Here is a 19,232-nt window from a genome sequence, read left to right on the forward strand (position 1 = left end):
ACCTATCAGTGATTCTTGAGATCAGGGACAAAACATGTCCGCCAGATAAAACACTGTTTGTGGGTAAAAAAAATGACTTAATATCGCACATACACTTAACTAGAAGACTAAAAAGGATAATCAAAGCACAACAAACTATTATTTCATGTCGTTTTATAAATGTTTTTAATTCTAAATGATATGATATGTGACCAGTGTCTGTAAAAACCCTTGTCCGGAAGCAGGTGTCATTACATTACAATAGCTTAAAAACAATTAAATGTAATTTTAAATTAAATCTTATATTTACTGTATGTAAGTAGTTCAGAAATTAATTTAATGAGCATAAAAAGTTACAACTGAAAAACTGGTTTTAATGTAGTTTTAAGATGATTAACTTGTGTCCTTCGTTTTTGTCAACACCGTCAGACCTTTTTTTTAAAATAAAAAAATCAGGAATTATTGAGGGCAGCCAAAACTCTGAGGTCTCCTTTATCACTTCCTTGTTCTTTCAAATGCCATGAGACCACTCTAGCTCTGGTACGTTTTTAATATTCTTTTAAATTTATACCTATTTGTTAATACTTTGCATGTCACAACCATAAACAATGTAATGTAAGACTTGTATGATATTTTCTGTTATAAATGCTTAATTTAAGTAAAGTATAAAGGCAACAAGAAACAAATGATAAACAAGATGGCTCTTTTGAGAAGCACATGTGTTATGAGAGGAAACATGGTACTTTGTCAACTCCGTCACATGTCAACACCATCAGGATTTGTGTCTGATGGTGTTGACTCTTTCTAAGATGGTGTTGACATGCCATTATGTGCATTATTCCTCATTTTACTTCGTAGTTTACTTCAATTATATTACTTACCAAACATGTGATATTACTGTTGCTCAGTTTTATGTTGAATTGCAACCAATGGCCATACAGCTTTATGTTTTGAATTTACTCTCATTTTCACAGCCTCTCGAGTACTTGATATGTTCAAGGTGTTGCTTATGATTACCTATAATTTGAAGCTTATGCTTTTCCATCAGAAAAGTATACTGACCACATAAGGGTATGCATTTCTGGCTAGAATGGCTAGAGAGAAGCTATCAGTGGAGGAACGAAAGAGAAGGAATAGGGAGTTTCATAAAAGAGCTGAAAGAAGAGTTGCTGAGAAATGAGAGGGAAAGATGGGGAAATGGGTGAAGGAGTGCAAGATAAAAAATATCACGGATTTGGAACAAAGAGACAAGAGGTATAAGAGAAAGTTTTAGAAACAAGCACAGAAAGAGAACTCAAGAACAATGCACAGGAAGGCAAGCACCCCAGAGTCCTTTGGACATCAGTTCTGAGGAGCAAAGGAGTAGTAGACAGCTATTTGCTGGTGATAGGGAAAGATGCAAAACTAGAAAAAGACACTCCAGAGAGATTAAAGCACAGAAAGACAAACTTGACAAGTTAAAAAAGAGGGGGACAAGCTGAGAAAGTGACTTGACTGTGGAAAACGTATTCTAAATGAGAAGAGACAGTACTCGCCTCAAACCAAAACAGATATGATGGTTCAAGGGAGCCGACTCAGAAATGATCACTGCTCTTCCACCATGCAATGAATGCAGAGCTGAGAAGAAATGCTCCTCGCACCCACAGAAGATGCAAACTTGCATCCCAGCATCCTAAACTGTCTTTGTCTGGCCAAATTCTCAAAAAGTATCACCTTATCCACAGGGTTCATGAGTTTGGCCTGACCTACAAAACACTGACAGAAAAAAATACCAAAACAAAGGAAGCCTGGGTTCCTCCAGACCATATCCCTAAGTGTTCACAGTTTTTTGGAAAACAATGCGAAGATGACAACAGACAAGAAAGACACCATTAACAGGAAAAAAGTAAAACGTCAAAGGATGATACTAAACGACACATTGCAAAACCTTCACATTGCATTTGTCCAGCAAAACCCAAACATTAGACTTAGTTACTCGTCCTTCTGTGCATTGCGTCCATTTCACATTACATCTCCAGCAGCACCAGGGAGATATATAACATATCAGCAGAGGTCATGGATTTCATAGAAGATGAACACTTGAATCGTCTGTTGCCTGGTTTTTAAACTCCATCGACTGCCTTGAGAAGTCAAATGTTAGGGTTTTTTTTTATGAATGTTTAGTTTTGCTGTCATTTTGACTATGGATGACTTGAATTAGTTTATATACTTTATAAGCACGTACATTTGAAGCTGTTGTGGACTTCACAAAGGGGGTTCATTTCTTTTTTCTATTGCCTGTAAAGTCCCTCTACTCCCATGAGATGAAAAATTGGTTATATAATGTGTTTTCTTCATATCTTGCAATGTTATGATATTTGTGAGCGGTCAATGTTCCTTTTGAATGAAATATTTTTCTGTTTCTTACAAGTTTGTCACCACCTTCAGTTTTGTGTCAACATCGTTGATGCCTTGTCAACTCCGTCAGAATGACATATTGTTGTTGGTTTTTTTTTATAAAGATGAGCTGTTTTGTTTCCTGAAGAATATTTGTTAATAAAATGGTTGCATTTTCAAAGTTATTGTGTAATTTGTATGCATTTAAGTATCACTGTTCATTATAGAAATTAAATGATAAATTGATTAATCCATACAGCCTAAACTGCAATCATTAAACATTGACTAATTAAATTAACTTTTAAAAGGTGATATGATTATTTTAAAAACATTTTTTAGTGATTAAGACAATTAAAAACTGCTAAGAGTCAAAATATTTGTTATAATTTAATTAAAAATAAATTTATAGACATTTCTATGTGTCTGATGGTGTTGACAAAAATCCAGTGCTGATCCCGCAAACCTCTAATTTATATATATATGTGTGTGTGTGTGTGTGTGTGTGTGTGTGTGTGTATGTATGTATGTATGTATGTATGTATGCTGCTATATGAATTATTACTAAATAAAATAACATCACATTAGACATCAGATTCCATTCTATGTCTATCATGGTTTATTATGGTTTAAGTCAAGACAATAACTCTAACCTTACAGCATTTAAATCTGTGTGGTTTACACATTTATTTCTGTACTCATTAATCAGTTATACATTATGTCTTTTCTTTTTTAAAGTGCTAGAATTTTCTAAAGTACTCAAAAGAGTTTTAGGCTGATGGTCTGTGACCTAGTGAACCAGTGTTTATGTGCTATCTATCTATCTATCTATCTATCTATCTATCTATCTATCTATCTATCTATCTATCTATCTATCTATCTATCTATCTATCTATCTATCTATCTATCTATCTGCAGCACTTGATTAGCAAATAAAATGTACTAACATACAGAAATCATACACCAACTCAACAAAATTCTGTTAAACATTCATTTAAATTTAATGCATTCCAATTCAACACAAAGCTGTTTAACAAATCTACATAAAGTCAGATCCATAAGTTCATCCATTTAGAAACATATATAGGTAGTTTCAAATACACCATAACAGCTGTTGGAAAAAATACATGCATACAAATTATTTTATTCTGATCACATATTATTATTTAACTTTTTAGAAAAGCAAAAACACATAATATGCCATTCTAAAATAATGGATAGTAAACGTGTAAACATATAATAAACAATTCGCCTATAAAATGACATCTATTTAAGAAAGTGGTCAAGTGTAAGTGCTTGTGTCATTATCGGAGAGCAGAGATGAATCAATAGCAGTGTACTGTAGCTTGAAACCTCCAGCAGACACAGACGAATCCGTAAGGAACTTTAATGTCATTACATTACCTGGAGAAAAGACAAGATGCAGACTAGGTTAGAAATAGAAATATACTCCTGACACACCGCCATGCTCGTGTGCTGCCACATAATCTAAACTAATATTTTGCCTGGAAAATATTCAACATATTTAGGTTTAATTAAATGTAAACACAAATGTAAACAACAATTCTGAGGAGGGTGAAATACGATGAATGTGATCATTTAAAGTATGTTAGAAAGTATGTTAATGTATGAAAGTAATGAGTGATACCTGTGCTAAGAAAGTCTTCAGGTAATTCATCCCCACAGTACCTACAAAAAACAGACAGGTCACGGCTTTGTAGAATTTGTGTACAATATAATCTTGAAAAAATTCAAGCGTTCATACCTTCCAGCAAAACCCGAGATATCATCATAACTGTCATAGATCTCCAGATAATCACTAATGCAGTCTACATCATCCTCAACATCAAAATCAAGAAACTGCAGACGAATCTTCTGGCCATAGCGCACACGAATGTGCCAATAGCAGATCTGCTCATCAAGATACTCATCTGGAAAGCCTGGTGACTGTAGAATCTTCTCCTGGTCTGTATGCACACCTCCACACTCTTTTGCTGTCAAAAAAACAACAACAACAACAAAAAAAACATTGCAATATTTTTAAAGGATAATGACCTTCGTACTTTAAGTTAAATGTCCTAAAATAGGAATCTTCTCAAGGACATACGACTAATGGATACCGACAAAAGCCACTTTTTCAGACTTCTTGGATATGAAAGCCACTTTTTCATACTTGTTGGATATGAAAGCCACTTGTTCACTTGTTTTTATTTTATAGACTTTAAATACTGTCAATGGTTTGTGTCAGGGTCTGCCATGGCTTTGAACCAACTTCTGTAAAACTGTGTCAAACTTAAAACAAATCCATGTATGCACTATTATGTATCGTATGTAAAGGCATGTTGTACTCTTATTATAACATTAAAATACATATTTGTGTATATGGAATTATGTAAATAACGTCTAAAAATAACAAAGAAGAGAGGAACTTCAGACAGACATTTATCTGAAATGAAGATATGCTCTGGATAGTTGTTAGTCTAGTAATAGAGCACAGAATTGAATTATTTTACTATTTCTTAACACCTAGTGTTTATTTTAATATTTCAAATAAGTTGCAGTAGTACAATTAAGATGTTACAATTAATTGAAGTCTTTATGAATAGATCACTAGTTAGACTTGATATCTAGTTTATTTTGTAAACAAAATATCCTACATGAAATATTTTGCCTGCAGATGATTGGTCAAATTTCATTTTACGTCACATACACAACCATTAATTGTCATGCTTCAACTATCTGTGTCATAAAAATAGAATAAGAGTTAAAGAAAGGAAGAAAAAAGAAAAATATACTAAGAATAGAATTTCGCTAAAATTACAACAAAAATAAAATGTAATTTTTACCGGGGTTAGAAGCATATGGAAAAATCTAAAACTGTATATACAAATGCAGATTGGTGGTAAAACTGTATGATGATGTTCATCTTCATTGTCTGCTTTTTTTGGGTGTGAAGTGTTTACACACCTCAAGATTAACTAGCACCTACTAGCAGGTTTTGGGAAGGATGCTACAAACCAAAGACACAGGAGGAACATGCACAGAAAGCACATGCCTATTGATAAGGTAAAAAAAATGAGTATGACTGGTGTATTTAAGGCCAAAGCAGACATCCATCATGATTTTCAAAATTCTCTTGCATTTGCTCTGAAGATGTAAAAATTAAAGTGACTTTCTGGCACTTCTGCTACAGTCATTAGAAAGCTGCTCCACCAAGACAATAGCCTTTGAAGAATTCTGTTTATATTGTTATGACATCAGTACAAATTACACTTGGAACATTCTGTAAGTTCTTCTTAAGGGTGTAGGTTTAAGTGTTACAGCTGAGTAAAACTTGCTTTAGGTGAATCATCTGTAGCGGTAAATATCAAACAAGTGCTCAGTCATAGTATAATTAAAGTCTGAGATGTATGAGTCTCAGTGCAGATGACTTACACACATGCTTTCATGGTTAGCTGACACAGAACCTGATGTTTAGCTCCACAGAGACCATTGACTTGCTTGAACATAAAATAAATATTTAATGTAGAGTGCGACTCTTTTGTGGTTAAGATTAATTAGCATTCTTCCCAGAATTACTTCACTACCACTTTAGTACGCCGCTTAGTATTACTTACAATTAGGGTTGTAGCAGTAGACATCCCACTTTTCACTTTTGTTTAGACGATAACCATAATCGATAATTCCAACCTTCCCATATCCACAATTGGTTCCAGGTTTCACGATGGGATACCCCACACGACCTTTATCAAACCATCCAGCTGCACACACATGAAAGCCTTTGGAAAACAGAAATATTTTATTTAGACCTCATATCACCATAATAATAAGCATCATCCTCATCATCATCTTTATTGTCATCATCCTCATCAGAATTGAAAGTGCGAATGCTTTGTAAAATGTGTTGTAAGGAAACAGGACTGAGCCCTACAGATCTGTTCCAGCTGTGGCTTGAGAAACAGTTCATTTCCAGGCCAGTAAAATGTTTACTACGCAGGAAAAAAGAAGAAACTATTCAAAATCATAGCATTCAAATACCGTGAGTCATTCTAAGATGTGTACATTTTTCATTTTGTTTGTGTACAGAAATTTCCATACCATTTCTAATACTCAAACCACTGAGTCTTTAATTAACATGCAGTGAACATGAGTACAGCTATTGTAGAATGGCATTACATAATTCTGTGTCTGTGCTGTATTTTTTTTTTTAAAAAGCTGCAGCAAAATTTAGTATTTTTAATTGTAAAAATCACACACAAAAAAAGAAAAATGTGAAATCCTAGAGGGATTAAGTGACCAGTTCCCATAACTATTAGAGAGTTACCTAGAAAATAATTTGGTCCCCATGGGAAACAGTAATCAGAGGAAATCCGCTGTATAATCATTGGTGTATGAGAAACAGCATATTGGCACAATTAAGGAGCAGCAACGAGAGGAACTGAAGCAACCCCAAGCAAGTCAGAAACAATGATCTTTCTTAACAGACGTAAGAGACAGAGCACTTTCAACTTTAGCTAAAAAAGAGGATTATGATCTGGTTAGTTATAAACTAACAGAGAACAGAATTTAATTGTTTTACGAATTTTTACAATTAAAATTTGGAGTAGTACAATTAAGAGAATATACTATACTGATTTTATCATCAGATTAAATGAAAATAAATAAACTGGCAATAGAGACCAATTTGTCTGGCAGCTTCAAGTTGATCATAAGAGGCTAATGAACCCCCTTCAAACTTGCAAACAGCTTTGGCCTCCTTATACGTCAGCTGGTATCTCCCTTTGCGAGATTCCCGGTGGTACACTCCAGCTGCTTGTTCTGCAAAGAGAAACACACACACACACACACACACACACACACACACACACACACACACACACACACACACACACACACACACACAAGTTACTGCTGTCATCAACATCAGTGAGCCAGCCCACAGAGTCAAAAAAATGTTAGGTTTTAGCTGTTAAACAAACAAACAAACAAACAAACAAACAAACAAACAAACAAATAAATAAATAAATAAATAAATAAATAATCTATCTGGCAGAAGAGCACCTATAACAGAAAACAAAAATGTTGGCCCCATGAGAGGAGTGAAACTTTGGCAATAGAGTTTAACAGTATGTGCTGCTTTTAAATGTGTTTAAAAAACACTTGATGTAAATGTTTCATGTGTTCAAGCTGGAAACTTTGAAACTTTCCATGACACTTAGATTAGCCTAAGTTTAACCCCAATGCATGACACTGTAGATGTGCAAGCCGACATCACATGACTAAAAAGCTTCACAAGTTGTCTTTTCAGCTCTTTTTTTATTTTAACTCCACTTTAAAGTTATAGTTTTGTTACACAATTTAAAAGGAACCTTCAAATGATCTTTAAGGTCAAATGAAGGTCCTCTGGAACACTTTAGAGCGGTGATGGTGGTCATGTTCACAGATTTCAGAAATTGCCACTTGAATTTTGTTTTTTCACATCTTGAGCCACTAATGATGAATGACTCGGTTGTTCTGAGATTATTACCACAAACTGTAAACTGTTTAGGACAACTGAGTAAGACAGTGAGGTCACTTCCCCTGGTTTACAAGACTCCCTCAGAGGAAGGATGGACTAAGACGGTCATAAATGCCTGTCTTTTAGTGTGTGTAAGTGGCCAACACAAACACCAACACACACACACACACACACACACACACACACACACACACACACACACACACACACACACACACACACACTTTTTACACACAATTTATCTAATATTGACAATTAATAATGCAGCTAATTAATGCTGAAAAAACTTCAATAACCAAAAAATAAATAAATAAAATAAAATACATTTCTTTATGGGGACCAGCAAAATGTTCCTAACTAGATATCTGACTGATATTCATAAAAAAAAACTGTCTGATATTCCTATCCTTTGTAAAATATACATTTGGTCCAAAAACTGTAACAACAAAAAACAAACAAATGTTCCAATGTTAAAAATAAAATTTACCAAGCCAAATGGAATTGTGAAGAACTCCATTCTTGTATCCCCAAGACTCAGCCTCCTTCAGGACGCACGAGAAGGCGAGCAGAGCGGCTACCGCGTGCACGTACAGCATCCCGACAGCAGCACGAGCGACACACCGACGAGAATGAACGCGACATCTGTGCGATCTCTAATAGAGTTGGGAAACGTCCACGCGCCAGATTGAGGAGGAGGAGGGGGCGGAGTCTCAAGGGGCTACGTGTTTAACACCAAAACACAAAGGAACAAAAACGTGTAAGATTGTTGACTGTCCCATAAAAAGTTATTACACAAACGATTGATTGTCGGGTCACGTGAAAGGCGGTATTCATTCCCTTATGGAAACTTTATGTTTATGTTTTAACTGAAGGTATTGCAAAACGTATAGAGCAAATAAAAACGGACTCATAAATAACTGGAGTGCTCAGAGTTTACACCACATAGCTTTATAACACATGATGATCTTGTTCACACGTGCTGTAGACCTGCAACTCCAATCATTAAAGCTCCTTAGTTTACAGCATGTTTGGGGAAATTCAGCATGTCCTTTGATGTTTTGATGTCTTTGATGTCTGCTATAATGTATTAGTGATAACATGTTAATGATGATGGCACTGTGTTAATGATCATGTTAATGCACACACAAGTGCTACAGCTGTTGAGTTCAGTGCAGTAACTATTACAGCTGAGTAAAGACAAGCTGAAGAAGGAAAAGCTATTTTTATGTTGGATGACGTATTGGACACGTTGTTATTCATGTTGCATGTCATATTCTTTCATATCATTAACTGTAAAATGGGTTACTTTTGGCTTACTTTTCTTTTTTTAACCCAAATATAACAAGGAAAATATAACAAATGTCATATTACTTGTTGGTCATCAAATACATATTCAAAAGATACACATAAGTGTGCATGAAGTATGTTTAAGTATGTGGGTAATTTTGTATATAAATTAAAAACTAACAGCAGGTTTGGGATTTAAATGTTATATTTCAAGTATGCTTTAAACAGCAAGATTTTTAAAAGAACATATGCTCTTTTTAATAAAAGATGCAATTCATTATGCTTGTTTCCATAATACTGTCCTACGTAAGTAATTTAATATTACACAGCTTTGTGATTTACGATATGACCCATCTGGGTTTAGGGTTTGTCTTACTGTAAAACATTGCTCATGTTTGTTGGCATGAAAAAAGTGTCTCAGTTCAAGTTTGTAGAAAGGCACAGTGAGTAAGATCCTCCTCTGAATTATTACATTGTAAGTAGTCTAACGTTTGTGGGACATTGTAGATATAATAACTAAATGAAAGCTCAATCCTGGCTAAGATCGTTCAAACTGGTTTTATTCATATTATAGAATTAATGAGTTTAGCCAACAATTGTCATACCTGTTAAGGTGAACTTGCTAAAAGATGAAAATTATTAACATACTGTATTTTGTCTCTGGGTGCAGGGACACACTCAGCTATTAAGTGACTGTATAAACTCGCTTGGGTGCCTTCTCTGAAATGACTCCTTTATTCACTTCTGTTTTCACAATGATACTGTATGGCTGCCATGTAACACCTTAACATCCTGTTATACGTGTATTTTACTGGAACTAAAGCTCTCTCTCTCTCTCTCTCTCTCTCTCTCTCTCTCTCTCTCTCTCTCTCTCTCTCTCTCTCTGTGGTGTGTGTGTGTGTGTAGAACGGAGCCCACATATAAAGAAAAGTTCACCCATTTCCTTCCTTCTTTTGTTAACTAGGAGCTTTAAGGTCCTCATTTAAATAGTTCAGAGATATTAGGATACAAAGCTCTGTGTAATGTTTGCTAATCTGGGAATCATTATTCAATTATGACTTATTTATGAATCGTGATAATTGTAAGAAATAAAAATGCATAGTAAAATAAGATGATGATGTTGAAGATCTTAATAAAGAACAAGAAGTTTATTCCAGCATAGCAGTGACAAAATACATGGCGTACTTTGGGTTCGTCGAAGTCGGTCAGAAACCAGAGCAAATCCTGAAAAGGCTGGAATCGACCTGCTATGGTAGTTGCATGGTGCCTGCTGATGGACTGTAATCATATTTAGGATGTATTGCAACTGCATGCCTTCAGGAATTTGAAGCGATTAAGCAAATCAAACATTTCCATTTATTAGATTAGACATTACACATGTACAAGTACAAGGCAACGAAATGCAGTTTAGGTCTAACCGTGCAATAGTAGCAAGTGCAGGATATACAGTTTGTACAAGATTTAAATAAGTTAAGTAAGTGGTAATATGGAGTGATTTACAGTTGTGTGCATACTATGAACAAATATACAGGTCTACAGAAGGATATGTACAGATATGTATGTTCTATGAATAATATAATATACAGATGAACATACTGTAATATGCAGGTGTCTATTAGCTACTATAAACTAAAATTTACGGAGGGTATGTGCTATAAACAACATATATTGTTATTACGATAAACCGAAATATACAGAAGGATATGTACTATAATCAGAATATAATATATTGCTGTTATTATGAACAGAAATTAGGTGGGTATATACAATGATTAGGCAATGGTGAGCAGCAATGCAAAAAGGAGAGTGTGAGTGTGTGTGTGGGGGTGGGGGTGGTTTGGCAGTAGAATGAAGGACATAGGATCAGCGAGTGGCAGAGTTCAGTAAAGAGACAGCTCTAGGGAAAAAAGCTGTTTTTTAGTCGGCTAGTCCTGGTCCGGAGGCACCTGAAACGCCTGCCACAGGGCAGAAGTGAAAACAGTCTATGGGCAGGATGAGAGGAGTCCTTAAGAATGCTGCGAGCTCAACAGCGTTTCTTGTGGATGTTCTCCAGCAGCTCCCATACCAGACTGTGACACATCTTTTCAGGATGCTTTCTATTGCACAGCGGTAGAAGTTCACCAGGAAAGCTGATTTTTCTTTAGTGTCCTCAGGAAAAAGAGGCGCTGATGAGCCTTCTTGACCAGGCTGGAGGTGTTGGTAGTCAAGGACAGGTCCGCCGAGATGAGGATCCTCAGGAACTTGAAGCTGGAAACGCGCTCAACAGCCATCCCATTATGTGGATGTTGTCATGTGTGCCTCCTGACTCTTTCCTGAAGTCCACAATGAGCTCCTTTGTTTTGGAGGTGTTAAGGAGCAAGTTATTGTTATTGCACCATGTGGCTAGGTGCTGGATCTCCTCCCTGTAGGCAGTCTCATCATTGTTGGTGATGAGACCGATCACCGTGGTGTCATCTGCAAACTTGATGATGGAGTTAGATCCATTCACAGGCCTGCAGTCAGAGATGTAGACTTTAACTGTAAGATTTCCATAAGACACACATAGGTAATGTTTATTATTATTATTATTATTATTATTATTATTATTATTATTATTATTATTATTATTATTATTATTATTATTTCTTTCTCTCTTTTTTCATTTTTACTGTAATTCTCTAGAGATAGATATTTGTTACTGTTACTCTTTGTCCAGGAGGTGGCATCACAGGACAAAACCTCACAATAATTAATTTCATTCATGTTTACTTTTGGCTTTTATTTGTTCAGCAAGTGGCATTATTCAGCAGTTTGTCTTCAGATTAAATATTTTTGAGAATGTCTTACATAAGCAAATGAGAAGAGCTGGCAAATTGTCTTATATCCTAGAAGAAACCTACCACATTTTACATATAAATTTATCCTGTATCTCTTGACCAGTTTCTGTATGATTTTATGCCCCATGATTGGCTGTAGACCTTCACACCAACACTGCCTTGTTGAACATGCTCTTATAATAATCTCTACTCTTCTGGGGAGGTGTTCTACTAGATATTGGAATGTAGCTGTGGAGATTTGTGTTCATTCAGTAAGAAGAGCTTCAGAGAGGTGAGGCCTGGGATGCGGTCAGCATTCCAGGTTAAAACAAAGGTGTTCAGCAGTTGAGGTCAGGGCTCTGTGCAGACTCCAGTTTGTGCACAGAGGCACTACTGAAACAGGTCTGAGCCCTTTGTTCCAGTGAAAGACATCCTATGCAATTGTGTACTTCTAACTTTATGGAAACAGGTTGGAGAATCATAGAAGTAAAATTCTATTCCGGTAGAATAAGAAAATTGGAAATATGTCAAACAAAAAAGTCTAAAAGAAAAGACTCCGAAACATCTTATATTGAAAGTAGCCTTCTTCAACACTTTTCCATGCACAGTACTACTTTGCCTCACAGGGATTGTTCTATTCCACACTTTTTCCCCTTTTAGTTAACCAATAACACCTAGTGACTTTCATTTCCTCCGTCTGGCATAAGGTCCTCCCCCATCAGCCAATGACATCATTTCTGTCTGAGTGATCTGGCAGTGGTTGATATCTTTGCACTTTAGACTTTGCCAGCACTTCAGAGTTAACTACAGGGCTGTAACACACAGTCTGTGTTTATAATTCTATATATAGTCACTAGACTCTTATATGACCTCTCACGGTACTCGAGGCCATGTGCTGTGACATATAATTAAGGAAATTGTATCAGTGTCAGTGCAGCATTTAAGCAGCGTTAACAGTGTAAATCTGAACTGCTGTGGAGAAACCAACAACCAAGAACATATATGCTTTCATATTAACGTTTCATTATTTTTTCTTTTTTTATACGTCAGGTTTAAGAATAACTGACTGTTTAATAGAGGCAAGGCACTATTTTTTCCAGAGAAACCAACCCCGCAGTGTTTCTTAAATGTGTCAGTGAGCGAGTGGCTGTGAAATGGATGTTTTCTTTTCATTCATTCATTCACATGCACACACAAAAGCTGGATGTTGAACTTGGAGTCGTCATCTTCCCACTGTTAAAAACAATAAATGACTTATGCTTTTAAGGTCCCTGAACATCCTGGGAGTTTTTGATTTCTCCTCCATTTTTCATAATTAAATGTCTTATTGTCTGCATTCTGGAGAGTAAAAATCAACCTAAAAAGAAAAGTTTCATGAATGTAACTGAATGTAACTTTTTAATGCTTAATTTCCTGGGAAAGCACAATGCTTAAAATAATAAGTACATAAAAAGGATTAAAAAAGTATAGGCATTTAGTTTTCCTGCTTAAGTGTCCCTTTTTTGCCCCAGTGACAACTAGCAATGCTAACAGAGATGTCATTGTTTTGTCCATTATTGTTGACATATCTCTCCAGTGGAAAAAGAAATGAAATGAAATTCTAATGGCATAAATTAGAGTGACAATAAACAAACCCCACAGTGATGAAGAGTAATAAACATTAAGGATCTGTGATTTATTTTAGTGGCCATGATGATTAATTCATATGCTCCAGAACTTGACTTCAAGTGACTTATGACACTACTGTAGTTTGACAGATTATTTTACAGCTGATAAACATGTCAGTGCTGTTGCTGTGCAGAGAAAAACATCTACACTGGTCCTTGTCTATTGTGGCACAGATATGACAATCGCCAACTGCCTGAAGTGACACTGCCTGAACACTGTTAAAGAAGGCTTTTACAGTTTCTAGGTAACATCATGAGCTGCATTTTCTTTTATCTTCCTAAATTTAACAGCAAGAAAATAAGATTCTTGTCAGGGAATGACTTATTATAGCTGTTATAACTGCAAGTTACAACTGGAACAATTTTTCCCCTTTCTATGATGTTCCACATTATTAATTGTAGCTATAAACATAACATGTATGACATATTACACTTTAATAAATAACACCTGTTACTATTAGCAAATTGCTGTTTTGGATGTGCTGTTATCCTGCTTTAGTACGATAACCACCCTGTCATTTTCCTATCACAACATGACTTCACAGTTGTTTTATTGCTTACATGTTTTTTTACACATTTATTAGAATATTCTATTTGAAATGAACATGATCCTGTGTAAACAAATGGAGGGTATAATTTGAAGGTTAAAACAAGAGAAAAACACCACCACCACCATCAGTTTCTAACACACAGAGCTTTAAAACTCATCACTGTCACCCATTCACAAACATCTATGCTAATTTGACCTAATTTTCAGTCACACACCCTACTTTATTTCTGACAATTTATTGTACATGTAAAAGTCCAAACACACATTAGATCCACATGCCCACACTCCAGTCACTGCTGCCCTCTAAGACATGGTCTCAGTTTAATTGCTCATATTTTCCCTTCAGCTCATGTCGGATTCAGCTAAGAGCAGACATGAGATAATCTGTTTGAGTCATGAGGAAGCTGGTGTGGATGGACCACAGTGCAAATTAAAATCCAAGTATTCAGACATCTGCCATCTTATTATAACAGTAACTGAGTGGCCTAAAGGGAACTGATGCACTATTTAGAGTACAAATCCTTAAAGGATAATTTTACAAAATAAGAAATTATCCTTTATTTTTTTTGCCTCCAATTCCACTGAGAGGCCTGTGTAAGAGGAATGGAGAGATTATCACAAAACTATAAACTGTGTTAAGTTACAGTTTGAATCAAGACCAGCTTTAAGTGGAATCATGATTCATTCTTCATTTATTCTGCACAACACAAAATTATAATTGGAAAAATGTGCAAATTTGAGACATCTAGAGAGTGTGGTATTTTTAATTTTTTTGCCATTTTATAAACCCATACAATGTGCAAAACTAAATGTAAGACAGTTATTACTCTGTTAGTACCAAACATGGTTAAAATACAGGATGCTTGTCTATACAGTTATACTATTTAAGGCATCAAAATGTCATTTCTCTGCAAAATGTAATGCACAAGGCATCCTCAACAAAGAGGAATTGTGGTTAGAGCTGCAGAATTGGCAATTTCACTCAAGTAGTCCATTCAATTCAAAGTCCATTCATCTTTTAATAAAAGATCCATGTACGTCTTCTATCAGAGAAAACTAATGAGCAAAAGCAGTCCATCTTGCTGTACAGCTGTAGTTCAGTTATTAGATCTCATGAAAAGGATCACAAAATAGAAGAGCAGACTCTGATGGCATATTGTTGTTATAAAGTCTTTTATAAAGGGGCAATCTCTGTTGCCCATCACATAAACTGTAAACTGTCAACCGGACCGGTCCTGCCGTGTCCCCACCCCAAACAGCAGGCCAGAGATCAGTGAATTCCTCCATTATATGACTTGCTGTACATCTGGAATGCCGTCTCCACTGAGTGAGTGGATATTGGGTGTTTGTAGAGGGGATTTGAGGCCTGGGGGGAAGAGAGGAACAGACAGATAGAATGAGATGGAGGAGAAACTAGGTCACAAGGGTTCATTGAAATGCACAAGGAGCAGAGCAACTAGGGGCTTTGAAACAGAGCCTTGAAATAATCACCATTATTTGTTTCTCCCAACTCCAAAAAAATTCAGCCATAGCATAGTGTTTTTGTCCGGTTCATTTAAAATATTATGGTTTTATATAAATACATAAACACATACATATACACACACATATATGAATGAATGAATGAATATAATCAGTTCTATATTAAGAAATGTCAACGTGTCAATTTCTGATCTTGTTTTAATTTATACCTGTAGAATAAAGTGATGTAACTGCATATAAACAACAAAATAATCATAGTGTTTCCCCCTTTGACATCAACTGGAAGAACGTTTCCCCCACTCCTCAATGCAGACTTCTTTCAGCTGTGTGATCTTTGAGGGGTTTCTTGCATGTGCAGTCTGTTTCAAATCACTACACAGGATTCTCGATTTAGATCTGGGCTTTGACTTTGATTTTTTACTTTTCAGTGAGTCCTTGGTGGATTTACTGGTATGTTTTTAGTCAAGGTCCTGTTCTGCTTCAGCTTCAATTTTTTGACAGATGGCCTCACATGTTCCTAAGCACCTTCTGATACAATGTAGAATTCATAGTGGGTTCTATGATGATGAGTTGGCCAGGTCCTGCTGCAGCAAAGCATCTCCAATCCATAACACTTCCACCTCCATGTTTCACAATTGGTATGAGGTTCTGCTGTATTTGGTTTACGCCAAACATGCCCTCTGTTATGGTCTCCAAATAATTCTAATTTACAATCTGTCTAAAGCACATTATTCCAGAAGTCTTGTCCTTTGTCTCAGAGTTCTTTTGCCAACTTTAGTCTTGCCCTCTTGTTTTTCTTAGACAGCAAAGTTTTCTTCCTTGCACACATCCCATGATAGATAAAAAAGTTGTGCAGTCTGTTTCTGATTTTAAATTCATGCACTTTGACATCAACTGTAGCAAGAGTTTTCTGTAGTTCCTGTGATGATATTTTAAAATTTGCTTGGTTTTAAACGTTCTCAGCTTGTAAATGATATGGCACTATAATCTTTTAATATTGTTAAAATGAACAAAAAATGCCCATATGTTTAACTATCTAAAAAATTTTTTTCAAATGACTATATACAGTACAGTATATAAAGAGAGAAATTAAGGATAAAATAAATGGGGATAATAAATGTTTTTCCCTATACAATGTTTAACCTAATGTCATTCTTCAGGGAGAAAGAGTAAGGTCTTTACCATCTCATAGCGTGCCCGCGATCGTGCGCTTTGGAAGCGAGCAAACTCGCGGCGGTCATGGATGGTGATGACTAACTTCCACATGGCCAACAGCACAATACCCACCAGCAGGATACTGCCCACAACCGCAAGCAGCACCGTCATAGCATCAGGGGAAGCAGCACACACTGTGCACACACATATACACACACGGCAATAATTAATAAGTTAATTATTCATTCACATATATTAAATATTTAATGAGACATAAAACAGACTGAAGCATTAAGAAAGTTTTCATCCTGACCAGCCTTTATTGCTCTGGCTCAGAGCCGTGACAACAGTGGGAGAGTATGCAGTTAATTACAGTTATGTGGTTTACATAAGGTGGGGGCTGCACACTAACCTGGCTCATGCAGAGCAGTGAGGATTGACTGGCCACTGGTATGTTCAGAGTAGGTGAACTTCATCACACATTCGTTCTCTGTCTTATACAAACACAGTACAGTGCCTGGGTCCTCTGTATCTGTGTGTGAAAGAGACAGAAAAAGGGGGTTGTCATAGAGCGAGAGAGAGCTGGGGGTGTGATGAGAGGAGTGAGAGAAAGCTCCCTTTCTATAAAAAACAGCTGGCCAAACTGCCTGAGCCACAAAAACAAAGGAGGAAAAACATGCAGCTCGTCCAAACCTATTATATGAAAAGCCTTTCAGTGAAGCCCTTTCTGGACATCTGTGTGCATTCCATACTCAAAGCGCTGACACACTACAGCTAAACATTTTGGAACATTTGTGAAGCCTTAAGGGCTGAGAGTCACTATGTCATGTCCCCTCTTCACTGTGCTAATCATTTCTGGAATGTGCATGTGGAGTCCATTAGTGAAGGGAAGTGTGAAACAGAACTAAAATGAAGCAGCAGCTCCATGATGCATGCTTTATGCAATTTAACAACACATTTGTACACTTGAATAAAATGCTTCCTGCAAATAAGCAGCTGTTGATTAGCGGTCTTAAAAAAAAAAAAAAAAGACACGGTTCTTCTCACACTAGCAATTAACAGGTGTCTAAATATTTAACACTGCAAATAGGTTCATTGTAAAAAAAAGAATTTCCAATCACTAAAATTGCATATTATATACTAGATATTTGACTTCTGCTTAGTAAATTCAGCTATATCCTTTACTGGTTTAGTGTGTAATTGCTTACTGCCAGATAATAACATAAGCAAACCCAGGACACTTCACACTATGTTTTGCAAAGCTGTAAAGCAAATGTAACCCAGTGGCTCACTATAGGAGGGAGCTATGGACTAGAAATGCCTACTACATAGCTTCGTCAAAGTGACTGACCCTGCTGAGGGCCCTGAAAGAAAACCAATAATTATCAATCAGTGAATTGCAGTGTTGTAGTATAAATTGCTTCTCAAGTGAACCGTTTAAAATTGTGCATCCGAAACTGCTGCAAATGGTAAACATTTTTCATGACACAGAAAAAAATCTAATTAAAAGATAAAACCACGTTAGAGAAGGTCCTTTTTATAAGAGAACCTTTCTTCTTGTTCTAATTATAGTGTGACAGGGCTTTGAACACTGAGCTGAGTTCAGTACAGCTGTGCTTTCTGTATCGCAGCTCTGACAGCAGGCTGGATTTGATTCAAAGTGACGTTGTGAATTGAGCACTGGATATTACATTACATTACATTAGTTTTAGCCAGTTCCCACATTGGAGTCTGACCTGAACACATCACCAGACATATAACTTCAAAGAATTATTACTCTGATAAACGAAGAAAAAAGTTCAGTAAAGAATAGGGTTCACTTCATGCCAGGCATCAGTGCCTAACCTTGTGCTCTCGTAGCTGAATAAGCACAAATCCACACAGTCATGGTCCAAAGCCTAATGAAAATCCTTCTCAGTAGATGGGATAATGCCCAGGGTTTGGTAATGTTCAATGGTCAAGTGTTTACATATTTAAATCCCATATAGCGCATCACAATATTCAGTTTAGCCAACCAAGTGCTAGCAAAACAGTAAGAGGAAAAAAAGTATGTCTCAGATATCTCTAAATTGATAAGAGTAAATAAAAACTAATAATAAATAAAAATTACAATTTATAAAATGTAGTACAAATTTCACACTTTAAACCTCTGAAATCACAAAAAAATACAGTATTCTTTCACAATATCAATATTTATATAGTTTTTCTGTAAGAAATAAATTGTTTGTAGCCACTGTATATAGCTGCATTTAAAGAAGACAAGTGAGATTATGAATCATTCATTCATTCATTTTCTACCGCTTATCCGAACTACTCGGGTCATGGGGAGCCTGTGCCTATCTCAGGCGTCATCGGGCATCAAGGCAGAATACACCCTGGGTGGAGTGCCAACCCATCGCAGGGCACACACACTCTCATTCACTCAC

At 36.1% G+C, this 19,232-nt stretch overlaps 2 protein-coding genes across 3 annotated transcripts in view; both read right to left on the reverse strand.

Moving 5' to 3' along the window:
* Positions 1-3,329: 3,329 nt before the first annotated feature.
* Positions 3,330-8,516, reverse strand: tnfaip6 (tumor necrosis factor, alpha-induced protein 6). The gene is made up of 6 exons (XM_027164159.2): positions 8,358-8,516; positions 7,033-7,170; positions 5,970-6,131; positions 4,118-4,346; positions 4,001-4,041; positions 3,330-3,756 (listed from the first exon to the last, which is right to left on the reverse strand). Exons 1-6 carry the CDS (start codon positions 8,464-8,466, stop codon positions 3,635-3,637), a joined length of 801 nt encoding a protein of 266 aa, XP_027019960.1. The 5' UTR covers positions 8,467-8,516; the 3' UTR covers positions 3,330-3,634.
* Positions 8,517-14,917: 6,401 nt separating this feature from the next.
* Positions 14,918-19,232, reverse strand: part of itgb5 (integrin, beta 5) — a 31,841-nt gene continuing 27,526 nt past the window's right edge. For both annotated transcript variants that reach the window (XM_027164556.2, XM_027164557.2), the window contains 3 exons: positions 17,219-17,338; positions 16,834-17,000; positions 14,918-15,535 (listed from right to left, as the gene is read on the reverse strand). In XM_027164556.2, coding sequence (XP_027020357.2) covers positions 15,440-15,535; positions 16,834-17,000; positions 17,219-17,338 — 383 coding nt within the window. In that variant the 3' untranslated portion in view covers positions 14,918-15,439. The remainder of the gene's footprint in view (positions 15,536-16,833; positions 17,001-17,218; positions 17,339-19,232) is intronic.

Source organism: Tachysurus fulvidraco, chromosome 6 (assembly GCF_022655615.1).
Source record: "Tachysurus fulvidraco isolate hzauxx_2018 chromosome 6, HZAU_PFXX_2.0, whole genome shotgun sequence".
Lineage (NCBI taxonomy): Eukaryota > Metazoa > Chordata > Actinopteri > Siluriformes > Bagridae > Tachysurus > Tachysurus fulvidraco.